Source organism: Syngnathoides biaculeatus, chromosome 8, assembly GCF_019802595.1.
Source record: "Syngnathoides biaculeatus isolate LvHL_M chromosome 8, ASM1980259v1, whole genome shotgun sequence".
Taxonomy (NCBI): Eukaryota; Metazoa; Chordata; class Actinopteri; order Syngnathiformes; family Syngnathidae; genus Syngnathoides; species Syngnathoides biaculeatus.
This window is the reverse complement of record NC_084647.1, coordinates 23,604,994-23,626,097: the sequence shown is the minus strand read 5'-3', so window position 1 is coordinate 23,626,097 and position 21,104 is coordinate 23,604,994. Positions and strand designations below refer to the sequence as shown.

At 43.1% G+C, this 21,104-nt stretch overlaps 1 protein-coding gene across 1 annotated transcript in view; it reads right to left on the bottom strand.

Moving 5' to 3' along the window:
* schip1 (schwannomin interacting protein 1) overlaps window positions 1–21,104 on the bottom strand; it is a 189,351-nt gene that overhangs the window by 39,966 nt on the left and 128,281 nt on the right. Inside the window, exons 4-5 of the mRNA XM_061827474.1 lie at window positions 17,562–18,108; window positions 17,293–17,516 (exon numbers count right to left, since the gene is read on the bottom strand). Of these exons, the coding sequence (XP_061683458.1) occupies window positions 17,293–17,516; window positions 17,562–18,108 (771 nt within the window). The remainder of the gene's footprint in view (window positions 1–17,292; window positions 17,517–17,561; window positions 18,109–21,104) is intronic.

Here is a 21,104-nt window from a genome sequence, read left to right as displayed (position 1 = left end):
GTTCTCTACGGCAACAGATGAAGCTCTCAGCACGCTAGGCTATGGAGGACTACACACAGGCACTGACAAAAATCAAACAAACATATATATATATCCCTTTTGATCACAGCCTTTGCCTGTGTTCCCTGTGTGTAATTGTGTGTTTTTAAACATGACTTTGTTATATTCTTAACTTTGGATGAAAATACCAAGTTTACAACCCACTTCTGTGCCTCGCACACCAAAACTATAATTAGCCCCAGAAAATAACAGTTTCAAGTTGCAGCTCTACCCTAACCAACATTTATGTACACACATCTTAAACACAAGTTGACTATATGCATCATTCCTTAGACATGAGTTGAGCTCACAACCCTCCCGCCCCCACTTTTTTTTTCCAATTCACAGCATTTTTCTTATGCAATAAACTGAGTTTGCCCATTACCAAGCTGGCCCTGTGGCATATGTGCATTCATCTGAACTCCATGGGGACCATTCAGCACGTATATAGACGTGTGTCAAAGTGACAACGTGAGAGGCCGCCTCCACGCTGCTGCAAATAAATCCCTATTTCCTCCACCGTGCACTCTGACACGCACAGCCGGTACGCCCCTTTGATGGTGTTTTTTAATTGGTGCTCTAGGCAGAGGGCAGCCAATGCCCTCCTGCTGTATTTTGGTTGAGTGAAAGCATTAGAATTTAAAGGGTCCTGACAGAGCAAGGGAAAACAAAACAAAAAAAAACAATTAGCAGATCTCACGAGCAAGAATTGTCCAAAGGTGATTTGTGTTTAGAAGAAAAATGGCCGAAAAAGCGCGAGGCACACTGGATTCATGTATGTGTGCTAAAAGACTACAGTACAAACACAAATTACTTAAATTTCAGGTACAGTTTGGAGATTGTGTTTTCACCACTGAATGTGTTGGATTAAATAGTGTGGCATTATTGCATCGTAACACACTGGACCACCAATGAAGTGAACAAATGAGGCTTTCACACGAGCACCCTTTAAGGGTGGGCAAAATATGGCCGGCGCCCCCAAGAGTCTATCGCCTGTTAATGTTGTGCACTATTGACCGGAAACAAACCCATCAGGTGCCCTGCAATTGGCTGGCAACCAGTTCAGGGTGTGCCCCACCTCCTGCCCGTTGACAGCTGGGGTAGGCTCCAGCGCTCCCCGCGACCCTCATGAGGATAAGCAGCAAAGAAAATGGATGGATGGACGTAATGCTTCTGTGTAAAAGGAATTGGTCAGCCACAAAGTAAGTCCGTGTGAATATTGCTGTCTGCCTGTTACGCTGCTCAGTCAGCTCATTGTTTTATTTATTGCGTCACTCATCATTAATACCTTTGAAAAAGAGTTTGGGAAAATGATAATGGATGGATGGATAGATGGATAGATGATGGATGGATGGATGGATGGACCACAGTTGTTTGCTTTGTGAGGTCGTAAAGGGTTTTTATGTGATTGTGGGGCCACCACGAGCCAAAACTTTCAGTTACACACCTGGCGCCTGGTGACCTATTGTACTTATATACTATTGTATTGTTTTAATCAATAACTGTGTAATAAATTCGTTTTTTTTTGCATATTATATCAACAAATGCAATTTTGGAGTATTGTTGCGTTTATGTCAGTGTGCAATGGGGCTTTTTAATTTGATTTAATTAATTTTAATATTGCTATCATTACCAATGTAAGGTATAAGGACAACTTGAACTGTTTGGTAAATAAAGCAAGATGAAGTAAGAGATTTCGGGAATTTGTTGAGATCTGCCTTCAAAATGAAATGTCTAGTCTGCGCTATCCAAGGCAACTGTCTCAAAACAGGATTTGTTCTTGATGAACCATGCAGCGGAAGGCTTGCTAGCGCCACTAAAACAGCAACCAAGCGCAGGCCTTTAAGCAAAGCCAGGGAAAGCCATAGTTCACAAACACTGACAACAAAGATGATGGTGGAAAAAAAAAGACCCACTATCTGTCAAAAAGGTGCCAAACGGTGGTATAAGTCACTCCTTTTAAGTAAACATTCTGTACAAATGAAACTGCTAGATGGTCAATAGGTTCAGGTCACCACCTTGCTTTGATATGAGAGGGTGAATCATGTCAGAATGAATCAAAGGGTGTGTTGCTAGAACTTCTTGTGACTACCAAGAGAATCACCCACTCAGAAGAATTGCGAATGAAGTTTCACTGCTGGTTGACCAGCTCTTCCACACCTTAAGTTAGTCACACTTAGTCGTCAGGGCAACAATTTGTTTTCAGTTTGTTTACCTGATAATAGGCACCAAGATTATCACACAGAACTTTGACAGCAGATAAGAAGACCCATCATTACAACATGAACTTTGCGACTTAGTGAGCTTTCTGGGTCATTGTACAATGATTTTGTATGCAAATGTTTTAGTGTACAGTACTGAGAATGCAACGTGATTTAATTTAACTCACAAAATAAACAGTTAACAAAAACAAAGCAAATAGTCTATCACACAGGGTGGGTTGAGCACAGTTGGCTGATTTTAACTATTTAGGGTAGTCTGTCCTTGTCATTTGTCTTTCACTCTCACACTTTCAGCATCCTCACAAAATCATTCATTTTTGCCTTCAGGCATGTATAAAAACCTCAAGGAAGAAGTCATACATCAAGGTCACAATGTCAAATTCCCCAAAATCTTTAGTTTTTGCAATTTGAATCTAATGCCTCCAAACCTTCTGTGTATACTATAATTAGTTTCCTGTGTAGCTGCTTTGTTTTGGTGACATCTGACTTTTTGACTTTAAGGGCAGTAACTAAAGTCAAAGTTCACCCATTTCAAGTCTAAAGTGAACTTTCAACAAACCACACTGAGCTACATATCAAATTGAAGCTCGTGATGAAGTCTATCCAGTTTTGTTATTAATCAGTCAAGTCAATATACACTCATCATATGTTGAAAAAATGAACAAAAACATTATTAATATTTTTTTTAAAATACAAAACAGGACATAGAGCTGTCACATGAATTACTGTACTGTATCAATTTATCATTTGAAAAATATATCAGACAACGTTTTTTCTGGACTTGATAAATTCTCATTGTTGTGGCGAGCGATGCTAACCCGTTGCAAAGGTTAGTTGGTTGGCTGCGTCATGAGCTGCTTGTGGCGCCGGAACGGCGTCGGCTGCGTCCAATACTCCCCAGCCTTGCTCTATTTGCAGTTCATAGCACATAACAGAGACATTTAAGCGAACGTTGACTGTTTATTATGTTCGCTACCACGCGAGATAGCAAGCGAAAGGGCCAAACAGCTCGCTCCACAGCGGGGATGTCATTTTAAACGTCTGTACCTCACCCAGAATTCTTGTTTGTGTTAGTCCCCAAGAAACACACATGGGAAAATGAACCGTTTATGATGCATAACCTCAGCGGCATACTCACCTAGACTACAAAGTATTAGATTAACAGGTGAAGGGCTCCACTGACTTCAGTGGACCGACCGCACAGTCCTGCAGCTTGGGGACGAACCATATTTTACATGATTTCCGAGGAATAAAGAAAACAATCCTTCCCGTGTCATTTATTGTAATAGATTTTGGGGAAAATATATCGTGCTAAAAAATTTCGTGATCGTGACCGGCCAAAGGTCACCAACCACAACCACCACATGCTAAACTCCCAAATCTGCACAAGAACAATTGATATGATTCACTGGTGATGGAAGACTTGAAATCTCCGTTTTATCCAAAAAAAAGCTTCAAAGACTATGCATGGAATTATTATTGTTTTGTTTTTTTTTTATATTGTTTTTGAGACCATATGATATTGCAAATTGAAAAAAAGAGCCCAAACTATATGATCATAACGACAATATACACACAGTCATAACCTTGTTACATATTATTTTACTGTGTGATGCTTTGGAGGAAGAGACATTCAAAATGGATTGCAGCCCTCATTTAAAGTAGCATTCAAATATATACGTGTTGCATATTTGATGACTAAAAGGGCTCTACGTCCACACATGGCTACCTTTGTACAAACAAATCGCAACAGACAACGTGTCATAACAGAAGAATGTGAAGCCCGAAGCTATGATGATCTCTGCAGGAGACTTTACCCAACAACGCTTCCTTAATCGTCTGAATATTCTGACATTTGAAAATGTCATTCAATTTATTTTTTTTTGTTGATTCAACAACACAAAAAAAAAGTCATAGTGTGCTTTACCTGAGTTAAGTGCCCGACTGGCTGTGAGGAATCCAAGGTTAAAGTTTGATGAAAAATACTCCACTGACAAAAAAAAAAAAGAAAAGGAAAAAACCCTACATCAGCATTGGCAGACTGTCAGACTACCATAAAGAGAAAAAGAGATCCTTTGATGAAATATGGGGTGTGTTTATAAGAGTGCTAGGGAGAAACAGTTTAACCGTTTAGGCTAAGACTGTGCAAGTGTGCGTGAGCTGGAGGGTCGGGCGTGTTTAAGCTAGTGGCACATGAACACACACACACACACACACACACACCACACACACACACACACACACACACACACACACGCACACACAAATGTATGGCCGACAGGGTGGAACCAGACACCAGAGCCTGAGATGTTACTCTGCACACCTGGCTGAAACCCTCCACCTTCATCACCCACTTCCTCTCCCTACTCAAACAATCTCAACTGTAACCCCAAGTTAAATTCCCTTCTTTTTCTCCTCACATGTCCCCGTTTTGTGTATTCATTCTCCTCCCAGGCCCTCTCACACTCTACGTGGCACAGTCTTGAGAACTGAGAGTAGTTGTTACGGTGTTATCGCAGTGAGGGGAGCTTAGTACTTTTGCTGAACTCCAACATAATCACAGGGTTTCTTGAACTACAGCCTCACTCTGCCTTTTGACTGTTGGCTCTCCTGCTTTTCTGCCCAATGATATCCATGAAGCCTCAACGTTGTTCGCTTGGGAATCATTTTCCATTGAGTCTATCAGTATTTAATTATCTTGCTCAATCATGTCAAATCTTCACAATCACTCAGACAGCAGAGATGAGATACTTTCAACAGGTAGGTGACAACTCCATCAATTGTACAGTGACCAGAAAACCTCATTCAAGTCTGACAAATAGGAATAAATACACTCAAGTAAAGTAAACACTGGAAAGTCCAGTTGTTATTTTTTCCAGTGTTAGCCGACAAATTGATTTAAAAATGTTTTTTTTTGGGGTGGTGGAGGGAGGCACTTTCTTCTTCTTTTCCTTTCGGCGTGTCCCGATTAGGGGTCGTCACAGCATGTCATCTTTTCCACCTAAGCCTATTGTGCATCTTCCTCTCTAACCCCTACAGTCCTCACGTCCTCCCTCACAACATCCATCAACCTTTTCTTTGGTCTTCCTCTCGCTCTTTTGCCTGGCAGCTCCATCCTCAGCACCCTTCTACCAAAATATACTCACTCTCTTGCCTCTGGACATATCCAAACCATCTGAGTCTGCTAACTCGAAGCTTGTCTCCAAAACATCCAACTTTGACTGACCCTCTAATGAGCTCATTTCTAATCTATCCAACCTGCTCACTCTGAGCAAGAACCTCAGTGTATTCATTTCTGCCACCTCTATTTCTGCTTCCTGTTGTTTCTTCAGTGCCACCGTCTCTAATCTGTACATCATGGCCGGCCTCACCACTGTTTTATAAACTTTACCCTTCATCCTAGCGGAGACTCTTCTGTCACATAGAACACCAGACACATTCCTCCAACTGTTACACCCCACTTGGACCCGCTTCTTCACTTCCTTACCCCACTTTTCCATTGCTCTGTATCGTTGACTCCAGGCACTTTATGTCTTTGTAAACCTTGTATCCACCTCCAAACATGGTCAATTTCCCATGTCTTTACACGTCGATCCAATTGGTCCGTCCTCTCATCGTCCAGTATTTCTACACATTATTAACCAATTAAAAGTGTTGAAAATAGCTTTAGTAGTGATCTTATAACGGTCTGGTAATCTTGAACAATCTGAGAAGCGCTGGAAAACCCCAACTCTTTGTGGCCTCAGGATTGAAAATCAGGATGTCTTTTGTAAGACAATAACGAGTGACACTAGTTCAGTTAGCTACAGTTGAATAAACCTGTTTTGTAAAATAGCTGTCAAGCTGCAATGCTTTTATGCAGAAAGAAGCAGTTAGCTGCGTAGCTAAAATGCATACTGACTAATGTTCCACTCCAAAGTTTCCCTTTTATTAATTGTATCACTCACGTCTTTTCGATGTTTGAACGAGAGTTTGAGATGGTGATATCATGGTCGTTTGCATTTGTGAAACGAAGGATATTTGTCTGTCTGGGGGTCAGCGTCAGTGCAGACTATGATGTGGTATCTGGTCATTAATCAATGACAGCATGATAAATTAGTTAGTTTTAAGTGTATTTATTAACTTAGCGATTCAACATCATTTTGGGGGTAATGTTGTGTTGATATTCATGAGCAATGGTATATATGATGATACTGCACAATACAACTTGAAAGATGCAGTTTGGTAACTCGAGCAAGATTCCTTTTTGTGAATTTCTTGCAAAGTAGTGATTTGGGAGATACGAGGATTCCGCTTAAAAGAAACCATGCACTTCTTCTTTTCCTTTCCGCTTAACCTGACCAGTATGTCTTCGTGGGATCTTTTTTCTTTTTTCATTTTTTTTCTTTTTTTTTTTAAACAAAGAGAACAAGGCTTTGGGGTTAAGGAAGGAATTGTGTTCAAGTCTCAGCAGAGGCCTTATTTAGAACTGCAGCATTTTTGGGTGTTTGACATTTGGATGTGTGCCCTCTGGGATTTAAAAAAAAGAGCTGGAGGGAATGGTGATTTTCTTCATTCACTGTCAGAGGAAGATATGTAGGTAAATGAAGAACTGAAGAACATGAGCTCCCCTCCTTTTCACCTCCAGACCGCCTCGGAAAAATAATATTATTGTTTATTTTTCCACAGTGTGGGACTTAATGCCGGGTTAGAGGTTCAGGTCCCGGCAGGCTGCTCTCTGCCACGCGCCTCCGGAGTTCATTAGAAACAAATGACAAAAAGAGGTCAGCCGATCCACCTCCTGACCCCGCACTCGCAGCCTGGAGCCAGATGCTGACATTAGAGCAGTTAAAACGACACCCACACCTGTACCAATACTTTATGTATGAAAACTGCAAAGAAGGAAATGCTCCAATGAGTGATCCTCTGATACCATGTCTTATAGTATCATACAACCCTTGCTTTGTTGTGTTATGAACACAAAGTAAGTATCGTTAAATTGGCATCCATATTTCCTGTCAGAAGCAAGGCGCATGCGTCTGCACACTTGCCAAAATGGCCTCAAGGAACAACATGACCGCTACAAGCTAGAAGCTTGAAACTCAACTTTGCCCATTCCGCAGTGATGCGTTTGAAGCTCTACTAAAGCATGACTCCGTCCTGCCAGACACTCCAATGGCACACACACATCTTCAAGCACATAAATGAAAACACACATTGTCTAGCCGCGGTGTCCCACCAGGCCGGGTGTCTAAATATTTAATAACATTTTAAAAGCACCGCCCCCTCCAACTCCCCCACACACCTCATTCACTTCTCTTCCCTTTTGGGTAATTGCTAAATCCTGCTGCCAATTTAAGGATTAAGACATTCAGAGGTAGCCTGCTATAGAAAGAGAATAAGGTCCAAACATTTCTGTACCCATCTCAGCTGTTCCTTTGAAGAAGGTTGACCCTTTAAAAGTATTTGGATTACACAGTATGGTGGAATTCCTGTGGTCCAAGACACTACTACTGTGGCTGCCTTGACTTAGGAGTTTCCATTGTTCTATGACCACACTTGTAATTTAAAATACAAGTATCTCATCTTTCCCATTGAAATTAATCGACATAACATTTATCACTTACATCCCAAAATATTTTCACATTTTTACAAATGTTTTTTAAGGGTTTGTTGTGCTTTTAAAAACATCAAGTAATAACACAATTAAATAAAATATAAAGCTAAGTGAATATGACTTGTTTTTCTCTATGTGCCTTGCGATAGGCACGGAGATAGCTGGGATAGGTTCCAGCACTGCTGTGACCCTTGTGAGGAGCACCAGCTCAGAAAATGAAAATGAAATAAAGAGTCGATTAATCATTAAGTCTATGTGCAGCTTCCTCACAGTGTGAAACCCGACCACCAGTGGGCAGCATAATACAGACATACAATTAGACATGGAGCTTTCACCTTTTCTAGGTTTTTTGGGGCTTTATGCTCACTTTGGCAAAGTGATCCGAGGTGAGCGACCAGCAACAACATTGAATCTAATTTTCTCTTGCCTGAACCGTGTCTGATCTCTGGCTACAGAAACGTGCTTGAGGGATGTGGAACCTCAGCGCCGTGGCAAGGAAAGAGGCTGAGCTGGTGTACAAGGTTGAGAAATTCCAACTGGACATAGTCAGGCTCACCTCACGACATAATTTGGGCTCCATGGATAACAATTTCTAAATGGCTTCAAGGAAGTTCTAGAGCAGTGGACCGTCAACAGTGTTTATAGTAGTGATGGCGGACTGCTGATCTCATCTTGGAATATTGGTGGTTGTATCCTTCAAAGACCTCAATTCTAACAGCACTTCTTCTCAAGAGGAAGCAGAGTCTGGGAGCTCTGAGGCCAGTTCTCCTATCCCTGGGTTGAACTCAATGAGGTAGTTAAAAAGCTACTGGGTGGAAGGGTCTGGGATGAATGAGATCCACCCAGAGTTCCTAAAGACTCTGGATATGGTAGTGCTGTCCTGGTTGATATGCCTTTGCAACATTGCATGGACATCAGGTACAGTAGCTGAGGCTGTGTTTCACCTTTTAAGAAGGGGGACAGGAGGGTGTGTTCCCACTGTTGAGGGATCATACTCCTCAGCCTCCCTGATAAGTTCTATTCAGGGTTCCTGGAGAGGAGTGTCCATAAGTAAGTGAAATCTCGGATTCAGGAGAAACAATGTGGTTTTCATCTTGTTCGTGGAGCAGTGGACCACCTCAACAGTTCTCAGCCAACCAAACCAGTCTAAATCTTGTTGATTTGAAGAAGGCGTTCGACTGTGTCCCTCAGGAATTCCTGTGGGTGGTGCTCTGGGAGTATGGTGTATCAGACTCCCTGATATTGGCTATTCAGCCCTTGTACAACCAGGGTCAGAATTTGGTCCGCAATGCTGGCATTGATTCTATTTTTTACCTGCATGAACAGATTGGTGGTGCTGAGGTGTTGAGGGGTTCTGGTTTGGCGACATCAGTATTACTTGTCTGCATTTTGCAGATGACGTTGTTCTGATGGCTGCATCAAGTCAGAATCTTCAGCCCTTACTGGAGCCATTTTTAACTGAGTGTAGAGTGGCTGGGATGAAAATCAACACCTCCAAATCTGAGACCATGGGCATCAGTGGGAAAAGAGTGGAGTCCCCTCTCCTGGTCAAAGAAGAGATCCTGTCAAGTGTTTGCAAGTATCCCAAGGTCTTGTTCACATGTGAGGGAATGATGGAGCAGGAGATCGACAAGCAGATAGGTGCGATGTCTGCAGTGATGTGGAATTTGTATCCATCTGTTCTGGCAAAGAGGTAGCTAAGTCAAAAGGGAATGCTCTCAACTTTCTGGTCAGTCTACGTTTCTATCCTCATCAATGGTCACAAGCTGTGCGTCGTGACAGAAGCAACATTGCGGATACAAGCAGTTGGAATCAACTTTCTTCACAGGGTGTCTGGTATCTCCCTCAGATATAGGGTGAGAAGCTTTCGGAACAAATCAGAGTTGAGCAGCTGTTCCTCCATATTGCGGGTGAGGCAGGTGAGGTAGCTCTGGCACCTGGTTAGGATAACCCCCGGACGCCTCCCTGTTGAAGTGTTCCGGGACATCCCTCCATGAGGAAGACCCAGGCACAAACCAGGACAAGATGGAGAGACTATGTCTCCAAGCTGCCTTGGAACACCTTCGGGCACTCTCTGAAAGAGCTGGATGAAGTGGCTGGGGAGAGTGAACTCTGGACTCCCCCACTTAAGCTCCAGTCCCTGCAACCCAATCTTGGATAAGGAATAGACAGATGCAAAACGGTCACGACTGCTACGGAAGCTGCAGTAGCATTAGTCATTTTTCACAGAGGATAAAGAATAAACGGCTTTGAATGTTACTATATTGTCTGTCTTTCCGTGTTGCGGCATCATTGCGCCTGTATCTGTTGCTTGAATGGGAATTCCGGTGGTTTGCATTAACAATGTATAATAGGTCATGTAATATGTACTCTATCTTAAGAATCTGATGTTAAATCCTCTCTCATTTAACAGTGTTTTGAGAACATTTTTATCGACAATTACGAATTTTCAGGGGCGCTGCTATTTTTGCGAGTCACATGACCTACGTGGGCGGATGTGACGTGTGACGTGCCATACCAAACGCTCAATTACATGGGACACCATTTATGCCCAGCGTTGATTTCTCGGATTGACCCTCATCTAATGAAGAAATAGCAGTATTGGTTGATCAGGAAGACGGAGGAATACAGATTTGAACCTGTGGCTGTAAATAATGTTAAATATTCGGATGGTTCCTCGTGCGGAATGACGTGGAGTCTGACTACTTGTAGGCCTCCACGCGGGACATAAGTGTGTAAACAAAGGCCCCCGGAGCTCCGGGCTGACAGCTGGAAGCCGTTGATGGTTCTTCGGATGGGAATGACGCAGAGTCTGACGAGCGAGATCTGGGGGCGGCTGCGAGCCGAACTTTGGCGGAGGAGGCCATTAGCCGAGCTTTGGCATCCGGGGAGGCTGTTAGCCAAACTTCGGTGGCCGTGGAGGCCGTTAGCTGTACTTTGGTGGCCGGGGAGGCCGTTAGCTGAGCTGCGGGGAGCTCTCTGGGCGGAGCTCGCTCCCCGCCGAGCCCCGGAGCTGCCTGAAGCTTGGTTAACAGCCTCCCCGGCCGCCAAAGTTCGGCTAAATGCCTCACCGGCCGCCGAAGCTCGGCTCACGGCTTCCCCGGCTGCCGAAGCTCAGATAATGGCCTCACGGGCCGCAGAAGCTCGGCTAACGGCGTCCGCGCCCGCCGAAGCTCGGCTAACGGCCAAGAACCATCCGAATATTCAACATTATTTAAAGCCACAGGTTAAACTCTGTATGGAAGTATTCCTCCGTCTTCTTGATCAACTGGTACTGCTATTTCTTCATCAGATGAGGATAAATACGAGAAATAAGCGCTGGGAATAAATGGTGCCCAATGCAATCGAGCGTTTGGAACGGCACGTAACACGTCACATCCGCCCATGTAGGTCATGTGACTCACGAAAATGGCAGGGCCCCTTAAGTTTGTAACTATCGATAAAAATCTTCTCAAAACACTATTAAATGAGATTATCAAAATATGGTACATATTACATGACCCATTGGATACACTGTTCATGCAAACCACCGGAATTCCCCTATGAAGGATTATGACACGGCAACATTGATGCTATTCATTAACACACCGATGTCATTGCATGGTGTATTAGCATTAAATTGTTGGACTTTCCGAAGACACAGTTATGTGGTTGTGTGAAATACTCAATGTGTAATTATTCTTTTTCTGTTTAGTTTCACAGTAAACCTCAGTGACATTGGGGCAAACGTCTGTCTTTATTTTGAACAATGGTCAACTATCTGCCAAACTGCTGCTTGTTCTGAAATTCCCTCCCACCATCTTATATCTCAAATTTAAGGTTGCAGGTCAATGCAAAAAGAAATAAAAAAATTTAAAATACTTTGAGTAACAACTTGTATCTTGAAAGACCTGTCAGTCAGGTCCCTTGTAAGTTGAGGTACCATTAAACATATTTTCCGCAAGAAATATTGACAAAATAATCCCTTTCTTTTTGAAATAATGAGGTGACAAGCTTTAAATTACATTTGAACCTTTTATCGGAGAACCATGTGTAAAAACCTACATCACTGCGAGTCATGGTAACGAAAGCTGTCCTCTGTGTTTGCATTAGAAAGAACTGCGCCTGGAAAACTGAAACTCCCGAGCTAAAAATGTGTGTATTTCTCAATGAAAGTTTGTTAAAGCTTGTTCCTTATTTTATAGTTTCGAAAAGGGCCTCCCCACCAAAAACAAACCACACTCCACCACAGAGAAAATTCTATGATGATGACATGCATGAGAGTTATTTAGTTTTTGTGTGACTTCACGCCTAACTTTCCCAAAATGTTTGATGAAATTGTATGAGGTGGGGGTGCTCTCCGGCATAAGATGTTCCACTGAACAATATTTGCCCACCAGATTGTTTGTAGGACCAACACAAGGTTACAAAGCATCCTGAAATAAACACTAGCATTTGTTATGGCACAGTGTTATTGCTGAGACCATCCATGGTGATGTGTATCTCCTCATCGCCTTGCTCAGGTGGCTGAATTTCTCTTATCGGCGCTGCAGAATCAATGTAAACTTTTTTTTTTCTACTAGGAAGTTTGTTTTGATCTATTTCTTATCATGAGTGCACCAGAAGGACAAACACATATCAATCTGGATGTGTTGGAAGATTCAAAGATGTGGACAGATTTGGGTAGGGGTGGAGGAGGGGTCCTTTTAGGTGATTTCACTTCATGAAGGTCAGACGTAGTATACTGTGCGCTGACAGCAAGGCTTTAAGTGTCCGGGAAGCATTTTTCCAAGAACTGCCTCATAATTCCAACAATGAAAAACTGCCATGTATTGGCCTTTATAGCATAGATATGAAAAAGTTGCCCTATTTTGAGGATTAAAAAAAAAAGAGTCAAACATCATGATAAATATAATATATAAATGTTAAGAAAATAATGTAATTTTTAAGAAAAATACGATGTAATTTTTCAAGAGCAAAGACATCAGTTGGGGCCAAAAGTGGTATTTTTCAGGTAGAAACTCACTATATTATATCTAAATCAAAGTTTAACAAGACAAGAAAATTCGATATAAAAAGTGAATTTCAAAAACAAAACTGTATTTGCGTAATTTTACGAACTTTAATCAGGAAAAGACACCCCTCACAGTGATTCTTGAACTTTTTAAACAAAGTACCACCTCAAAAAATATTGAGCTTTCCAAGTACTCCCATCACGACCTACATTAAAATACGGTGGCTCGAGTGGTGAACGAAAACTTGGCTATGGTTTTATGACTATAGAATACTGGAACATTATGCACAGGTTGAACAAAGTTAAAACTTGCTTTATATCCTCTTCCCTTTTTGGATTATCCCATTCGGGCTCGCCACAGCATGCGATTCATTCCCGTGTGAGCCAATCTCCTCCATCCTCCGCTCGAACACCTACAGCCCTCATATCTTCTCTCACAACATCTATCAACCTCCTTGAGCTCTCTTATCCTTCCTTCATCCTTTTACCATTGTACTCAGTATCTCTCCTCGAGATGCGTCCAAACCATCAAAGTCTGCTCTTTCTCACGTTGTCTCCAAAAGATTGAATTTTAGCTGTTCACCTGACAATTTCTTACGCCTAGTCCAACCTCGTTGGAGCTGTTCCTTCACTATCTTACCACATTCACAATTGCTCTTGTCTGTTGACCCCAAGTATTCAAAGTGTGCCACCCTTGCTATCTCTTCTCCCCTCCACCTCTCTCAATCATGCACATACATTTTGTCTTACTTCGGCTAACCTTCTTTCCAACTTTCCAGTGCATACCTCCACCTTTTTGAACTTTCATTGCAGATCACAGTGGCTTCTGCAAACATCATCTAACCTGATCTGTCAGCCTATGCATCACCATTGAAAATAGGAAGGGGCTCACGGCTGATCCCTGATGCAGTCCCACCTCCACCTTAAACTCTTTTTTTGTCACACCAACTGCACACCTCACCACCCTCATACATGTCCTGTACTATTTGAATATAATTTTCTGCCACTCCAGACTTTTGCACGCGGTACCACAGTACCCCTGTTATTATCACAGGTGTAATTGGCTTTCTCTGAGTCCCGTCAGGGGTCGCCACAGAGTGTCATTTCAGATGAACGCACATATTTGTTTGGCACAATTTTTTTACACGGGATGCCATTCCTGACGCAACCCTTATAAGGGAGTGGAGGCCCCAGTGGGATACGAACCCACAACCCCTGGTTTACCAAACCAATGCTCTAACCACTGAAACTACGGGGCCTCTTGTAATTGACTTTCTCTAGAGCTACAAAAACACAGTTTAGCTCCTCCCGACCTTCCTTTGATTTCACTAAAGGACAATGAAAAAATACTTAAATAAGAATCCAAGTAATATATGGTGGAGAAACTGGTTACAGCATTAGCCTCAGAGTTCTTAGTACCGGGGTTCGAATCCCAGCCCTGCCTGTGTGGAGTTTCCACATTCTCTCCATGCCTGCGTGGGTTTTCTCCGGGAACTCCGGTCTCCTTCAACATCCCAACGACATGCATTAATTGGAGACTCTAAAATTGCTCCTAGCTGTAATTGTGATTGCAACTGTTGTCTGTCTCAATGTGGAATTGGCTGGCAACCAGTTCAGCGTGTACCTTACCCCCTGACCGATGACAGATGGGATGGGCTCCAGCACTCCTGCGACCCTTGTGAGGACAAGTGGCTCGGAAAATTAATTGATGGACAAGTAAAACATATTGCACAACATAGACAACAATGAAAATGTTTTCAAAATTTTAGAAAACAGTTCTAAAAAGATGCAATTCTACTCTACAGTATTTAAAACTTAAATCAACTGAACTTTACTTAAAAAAATCAAAATAAAACCCTCACTACGGCGACGGGCGTGCTGAAGCCCATCGCAGATGAGGTGGGGTACACTTTGAGCTAGTTGCCTGCCAATTGAAGGGCACATAAAATTAATAACCATTCTCACTCACATTCACACCTATGGGCAATTTAGAGTCTTCAATTAACCTACCATGCATGTTTTTAGGATGTGGGAGGATACCGGAGCAGTGCATCCGGTAAAAGGCACGCAGCCATGGGTAGAAACTCCACACAGACGAGGCCAGATTTGGACCCATGTCCTCAGAAGTGATAGGCAGATGTGGTAACCATTTGTGCACCGTGCTGCCTTAAAAATATTCTACTGAATAAAAAATGTTTTAATCCACTGTAATGATAGAATCCTATCCAAACTTTTAATATATCCAATGCTAAGATAGGGAGGAATATTTGTTTTATTACATTTTATTTAGTTCCCAGCCACACCAAATAGGAATACAAGTTTAAAAAAAAATGGTACAGCATACATTTATTGTAATTTTCCAGACTCCTAGTATACAGTGCATCACCGACACCACTGAAATGAAACTATTTACTGGGACCATAGATGAGACAGCAGGTACACAAATGTGCCACGTGGCCGTGAACCGCTTCAACCTTAAGATATTTTTTTTCTCCTTTCTACTCTCTTTCCTCTCTCTTATCGCCGCTGCTCACATCTCCCACAGCATTCCTGACATGCCTCAGGGAGACAAGGGGGGTGGTGTGGTTGGCTGGGGGGCGGGGGAAGGGAGGGGTGTCTCCGGGATCACAACACACTCACAATGGCACTGGCTGCAGCCATTGTCCGTGTGCACTGAGGAAAAGGCCTTAGAGCTCGCACAGCAAAAGGAGCGCAGATCTGCAAACAAGCCCATTCAAAACCACTTAGCGATTCTCTCTGCTGCTTTCGAGGGCTCTGTACACAATTTTCTCTTGGTTCTTCGTTATAAGTGACATCCATTTGGTGCTCCAGAGAAAACAAATCTATTTGGGCTTGCGATGTAAACTAACTGATCTCCTGAGAATGCAACTAAATCCTAAAAATCTTGTGGCAGGCACGCCAGGCTTGTCACACCTGCCAATGCTTCACTGCCATCTACTGGTAGAAGCACTGCAAGGCCCACAACAGAGAATATGCAGATTATTCTATTCAATTTTTATTTAAAATCATTCTGCCCGTCAACGTTGTTTTCATCTTATCCTCATGGAAACCTATCCAATCTGTCTGGGTCTAGGGACTGGTCACCAGTCACCAATCTCAAGGCACATGGAGACAAACAACTATTCACATTCACGCTGTCACTGAGGGGGAATTGATTCCACGCTGCCTGCACGGAAGTCAATTGCCATTCCTCTTCATTAATGGATATTTGTTTAAGTGCATTTCACTATTAAACATGTGGACGAAAAGTAACCTCAATCGATGAATTTATCAGTCAGGGTTATGATTATTGAGATGGCTCGGTCCAATTTGAATCCTTCTTAATTTTTTAAATACATTTTGGAAAAGTGTGTCTTTCCGACTTTATGGGAACTTCCTTTTCTCCTCCCATAAAGCAAGGTCCATCAGGTGTGTTTGGATGAGTTTGATGCGGAAGAACCTACGGGATATGGGGTCTGGAGGATAGCAAAGAACTCAATTCAATAACAAGTGGCAGTTTGGCAGATGATTGGCAATATTTAAAAAAAAAAAAGAGGCTTTAAGCAGTTGAACTGTCAAACTCAAGATAATTACATACTGTCTTTCAAACAACCAAAGACCTTTCCCTTCATGTCCGCAAAATTAATGCTAGCACAAAATTTGAAACACCATAGATGGGCTCTCAAATACCATACCATCTACTCTTTGTGGAAGTATTATAACTGTTTAAGCAACTAATATTTGAACACAAATAGTGGAGCAACACATGTAGATGGCCATGTAATCACAGATATATATTCTTTGTCCTCTGCATAAAAAGCAACAACAACAAGTCACTGAGAGTAGTTGGGAAAGACTTTTTCATTTGTGGGTGGGATGACTGTGTTCTTCTGCAGCCCAGCGGCCAAGCCAGACACACCAGAATAATTTGCGATACAAGTTACGAGCATAGTTACGGAACAAATTAGAATCTTATTTCATGACACAACTGTATTTTAAGTTCATGCAGGTAAAATGTGCCATTTGCCAGGATATTTGTGCATACTCGGTTACATAAGATCAGGCATGCAAAGGCGAGGTCCATCAGCTTTAAGTTTGGCTGAACCGTGTCCGGTCGTGTGTATTTCCTGTTCCACGCATTGAGTCACATCCTTCAGCCTGCAGCCTTCACTTCCCTCCAGCTGTGCAGGCCCAACTTCAATAACGGCCAGGTTAATAGCCGGGTCAAAATAGCTTAGCGCTACATTAGCTCACTAATCCCTGTTCTTCACTCCAGCTAAACTAACCTTGTGTATCTCGAGTCCATCTGACACGGATAAGTGCTGGATTAGAGCGGCCCACCAGAGCTTGGGAACACTGGTGAAAGGTGTGTGAGAAAGCCTTTGACGTACACCCGGACAAGGAGAAAAAAGGACATAAAGAAAGAGCCAAAGCACACTTACTGAGGTGTAGCCGGTCTTGCCTACGTTGTGGTTCTGGTTGTAATTGAGGTTTTGGTTCTCCTGCTCTCGGGACTGAAGCCCTGCCAGATGCCTCTCCAAGGCTGCCCAGTCCATGGTGGGAAGAGTCTCTTCTTCTACACTCTCCTCTTCTCTGTAACCCCCCATACGGCCCAGAGTCCCAACACTGCCTCCTCCTCCTCCTCCTCCTCCTCCTCCTCCTCCTCCTCCTCCTCCACCTCCACCTCCACTGCCCCTGCCAGTGCTGTGGCCCCCCCTACCTTGACTGAACCTGTGTTGCCTAGGCTTGGGAGTCCCTGTGAGTCCCCCCTGCTGTGTACCAGTGGGGTTGAGCAGGCTGTTTCGAGGCAAAATGAGATTCCCGTTCTGTTTAAGTTCCTCAGGCGCAGCGACGGTGGCAGCGGTGCATCTGCTGGGGGCCGAGAGGGGTGGAACAGTCTTTATATCCTGCAATTCTTCGGCGAGACTGCGACTGCTCTTCCTGTAAACCTCGCTGACCTCGTCGGGCCTCACTGTGCCACCTCCAATTTCCTCCTGACCTGGCACCTGCGGAGAAGCGCAGTTATCGCCGTACTCGCTCTCCCACTCCTCCATCACCTTCTTCTTGTACTCTTGGTAGTCCTCATCCTCCTCATAGTCCTCAAGGGTGACAAGGTCCAGAGAAGGGGATGATTTGTAGTCATCTAGTGTGGCCAGGTCAGGAGAAGGGGAGCAGGGAGTAACTTTGTTGGAGTTGGACTCTGAGCTCGAGCGACTGGACGCGTCACTCCCCAGGTCCATACCATCCTCCCGGTAATCCTGTAACAACAGAAGCAAAGACAAATGCCGTTAGGCAGAGACAGATGGGAGGATACATGCAAATAGAAGAACACTAAGAGCCTCTGTGTATCCCTCAAGGTACAACCTAGAATAATGTATCCCATGGAGATAATTATTGGACTCCAGGGTAACTGTGCCCCTTATGCAAGAGAAAAGTTTCGGACATAGTACATCCCTAAACTCTTTGAAGGAAATGTCAAGGGCAAAAAAGAAGCAGTTTAGAGCCACAATTGTGGCGTGTCGTTTCAGGAAGTTATGTACTGAAAAATCAGATTTGCAGGGAACCTTCTTCCTTGCATCCATCACTTTTCTATCGTGCTTGTCCTCATTAGAGTCAAGGGTGAGCTGGAGGCTCTCCCAATTGAATTTGGGTTGGAGGCGGGGTACACCTTTTGTGGAGCTAAGGTGGCAACTGAGTTGCACATAAATCGGCTGGGAGTAAGTGGAATTAGACGGAGTGTCCCATTCTAATGCTAATCATTGATGAGGTGCAGGGTGCAATGTTGCCTGCTACCAAATGGCCTATGGCCTGCCCGGTGATTGGGGAGAACTGGTTTAGGTTACAATGTACACCAATGTACCTTGTAGGCCTTATTATTTCAATACGGGATAATCGTTTGTACCTTTTCCAGGGCCAAGAAGCTTCCGATATACACCCAAATTTTAAAAGGCAAAAATATCCAGAGACCTAAGCCCGTCAATTTCCATCAAATGAAACTTGCATCCTATAATGATGTCTAGCCTTTCCAGACCAGAAAAGGCGTAAGACCAATTTTTGAATGGTGTTAAGTTTCAGGGATAAAACCACAAAAGTTCTTCCTTGGGTACCGACCCAAGTGACAAGAAGTATCAGTCAGAGGCCATACAGTTGTTATGGTTTCCATCAGAGCACCATTACGACTGTGGCTCAACATATTATTACATATACACAAGAAATTGATGCGTGACTAATTTTGAAACTTGAAGTCAGGGAAAATAGTTTCTTCAGCTATTGTTCAAGAACTGTAAAAAGGATTTTTGTAATTTAAAAAACTAATATTCCTTGAAATACGTCAATGTTATAATTTATTACATACAGCAATTTGAAATTGTGGTACAGACTTTTAACAAGAATCATGGAAGTTGATGCAGATGATATGCTTTTGTGGGCCACATAGAATGATGTAGAGGGCTGGATCTGACCCCCAGGCATCGAGTTTGACACCAGAGCATTGCACGATCCATACATCCATTTAGTTATCCTCTTTATTATCCTCATTTGGGTCGGGGATGAGCTGAAGCCTTGTCCCTGACTTTGGGCTTGTCTGCCTGTCAGCCAATCACAGGGCTGATATTGTACCACTGAAGTAGGAGCACAGGAAGTACAATAAGTCAATTTACATCCATTAAGATACAGTGTACACAAATTTAGGAGGCCTAATGATTACACTCCGAAGTAATTAGTGTTTCTTCATCCAAACTGCTGCAGGTACTGAATGGTTAATTTGAAGTTAGGCATTCAATAGCTGTACAAAAGTTACCAGACACTGTACTCCCCAAAGTAGGATAACATTATACTTTATATGAGAATCTGAAAAATAACATTAAAGGTAAAACATACTGACTCAAATCTGCACGGCATTTTGAGACCACCACCCTCAAATTTCCCACTTCCTGTCAAGCAGGAACTTCCTGTCTGCTCACAATTTTGTAGCCACAGCCACTTTTTGGTCCACTAAGACTTTGTAAACATTTCCTAGCATGTTTTGGCGTGACCCCAGACACAAAAACAGAGCGCACATAGTTACAGTACATAACCTCTGCATGGTAACCCAAACACCGAGTGGTACAACAGCACAAGCCCACAGAAAGGCAGCAGAGTGTTAAGACAGCTTCGAGTGAGTGGCACAGACATGTCACAACACGCCGTTGTGGTCTGGCGGTGCCCGAGCTGCAGCGTAACCTTGACTCACTGCTCTTTCCTCGGCCCCTTCTGCAATCGCCACCTGACTGATTAGTTAGCAGGTAATGAAAATGTCCTTGCTGTTTATAACCTTTCACAGATCTCCACTTGACCTTAGAGCTTCCTCGCATCTGTCAGGGAGGTGCCAAATTTATGTGCCGCACGGCCACAAATTTATGACACCTACATTAAGAGTTGTCCTAAAATAAAACAAGATATATGAAGACAGACTACGACTGCTGCTAGTAAGAGTACCTGTCTGTCGCTGAGGCAAAACACAATAAAAATATTATTATTCATCATTTTCACCGTGTTTACATCAGGCCTTCTGGGGCAAGACAGGAAATTTACAGCCACCGGTCACTTCATTAGGGACATCTGCAGTACAGTAGAATTGGATCCTATACAAGGACTGGCAATAAAAAACATCACAGGAGTAGTGTCAAAGAAGCTATATTTCAAATCCAAATTGCAATACATTCAAATCCTTTTTCCTGTCAAAATAATCCCCGTTGCGTCTAACACACTTCCCAGCCTTCTCTGCCACGCCTTCATGCACTCCTGGAAGGATTCCTCCAGGATCCTCTGCATTTTTGTCATCAGGGCCATCTTGATGTCATCCAGATCTTCTGAAGTGGTCCCCTTGACAACCCCCTTGATCTTGGGGAAAAGGAAAACTAAATTGACGGGTGGGTAGAGAGTGTTCTAGCACGCCAATGTTCATCTTCAGCCAGGAACTCTCCAATGCTCAGGATACTGTGAGGAGGAACGGTCTCATGGTCTCTTGGTAAATGTGCTAGTTAATCATTTGACCCACATTGAAGGGTAAAACTTGGAGTTTGTGGTTTAAATATTCTCTTCTGAGACACAAGTCCTGAAACCTTTCTGACACATTGTATGGGAAACACATTCCAGAATCACATAATGTGATGTAGTTATAAAACTCTGACAATCAACATTGAGGGACAATATATTAGAAACACCCACCAGTACAATTTTGTGCAGTTCTAATAGTTTTACAATTAACATTGAA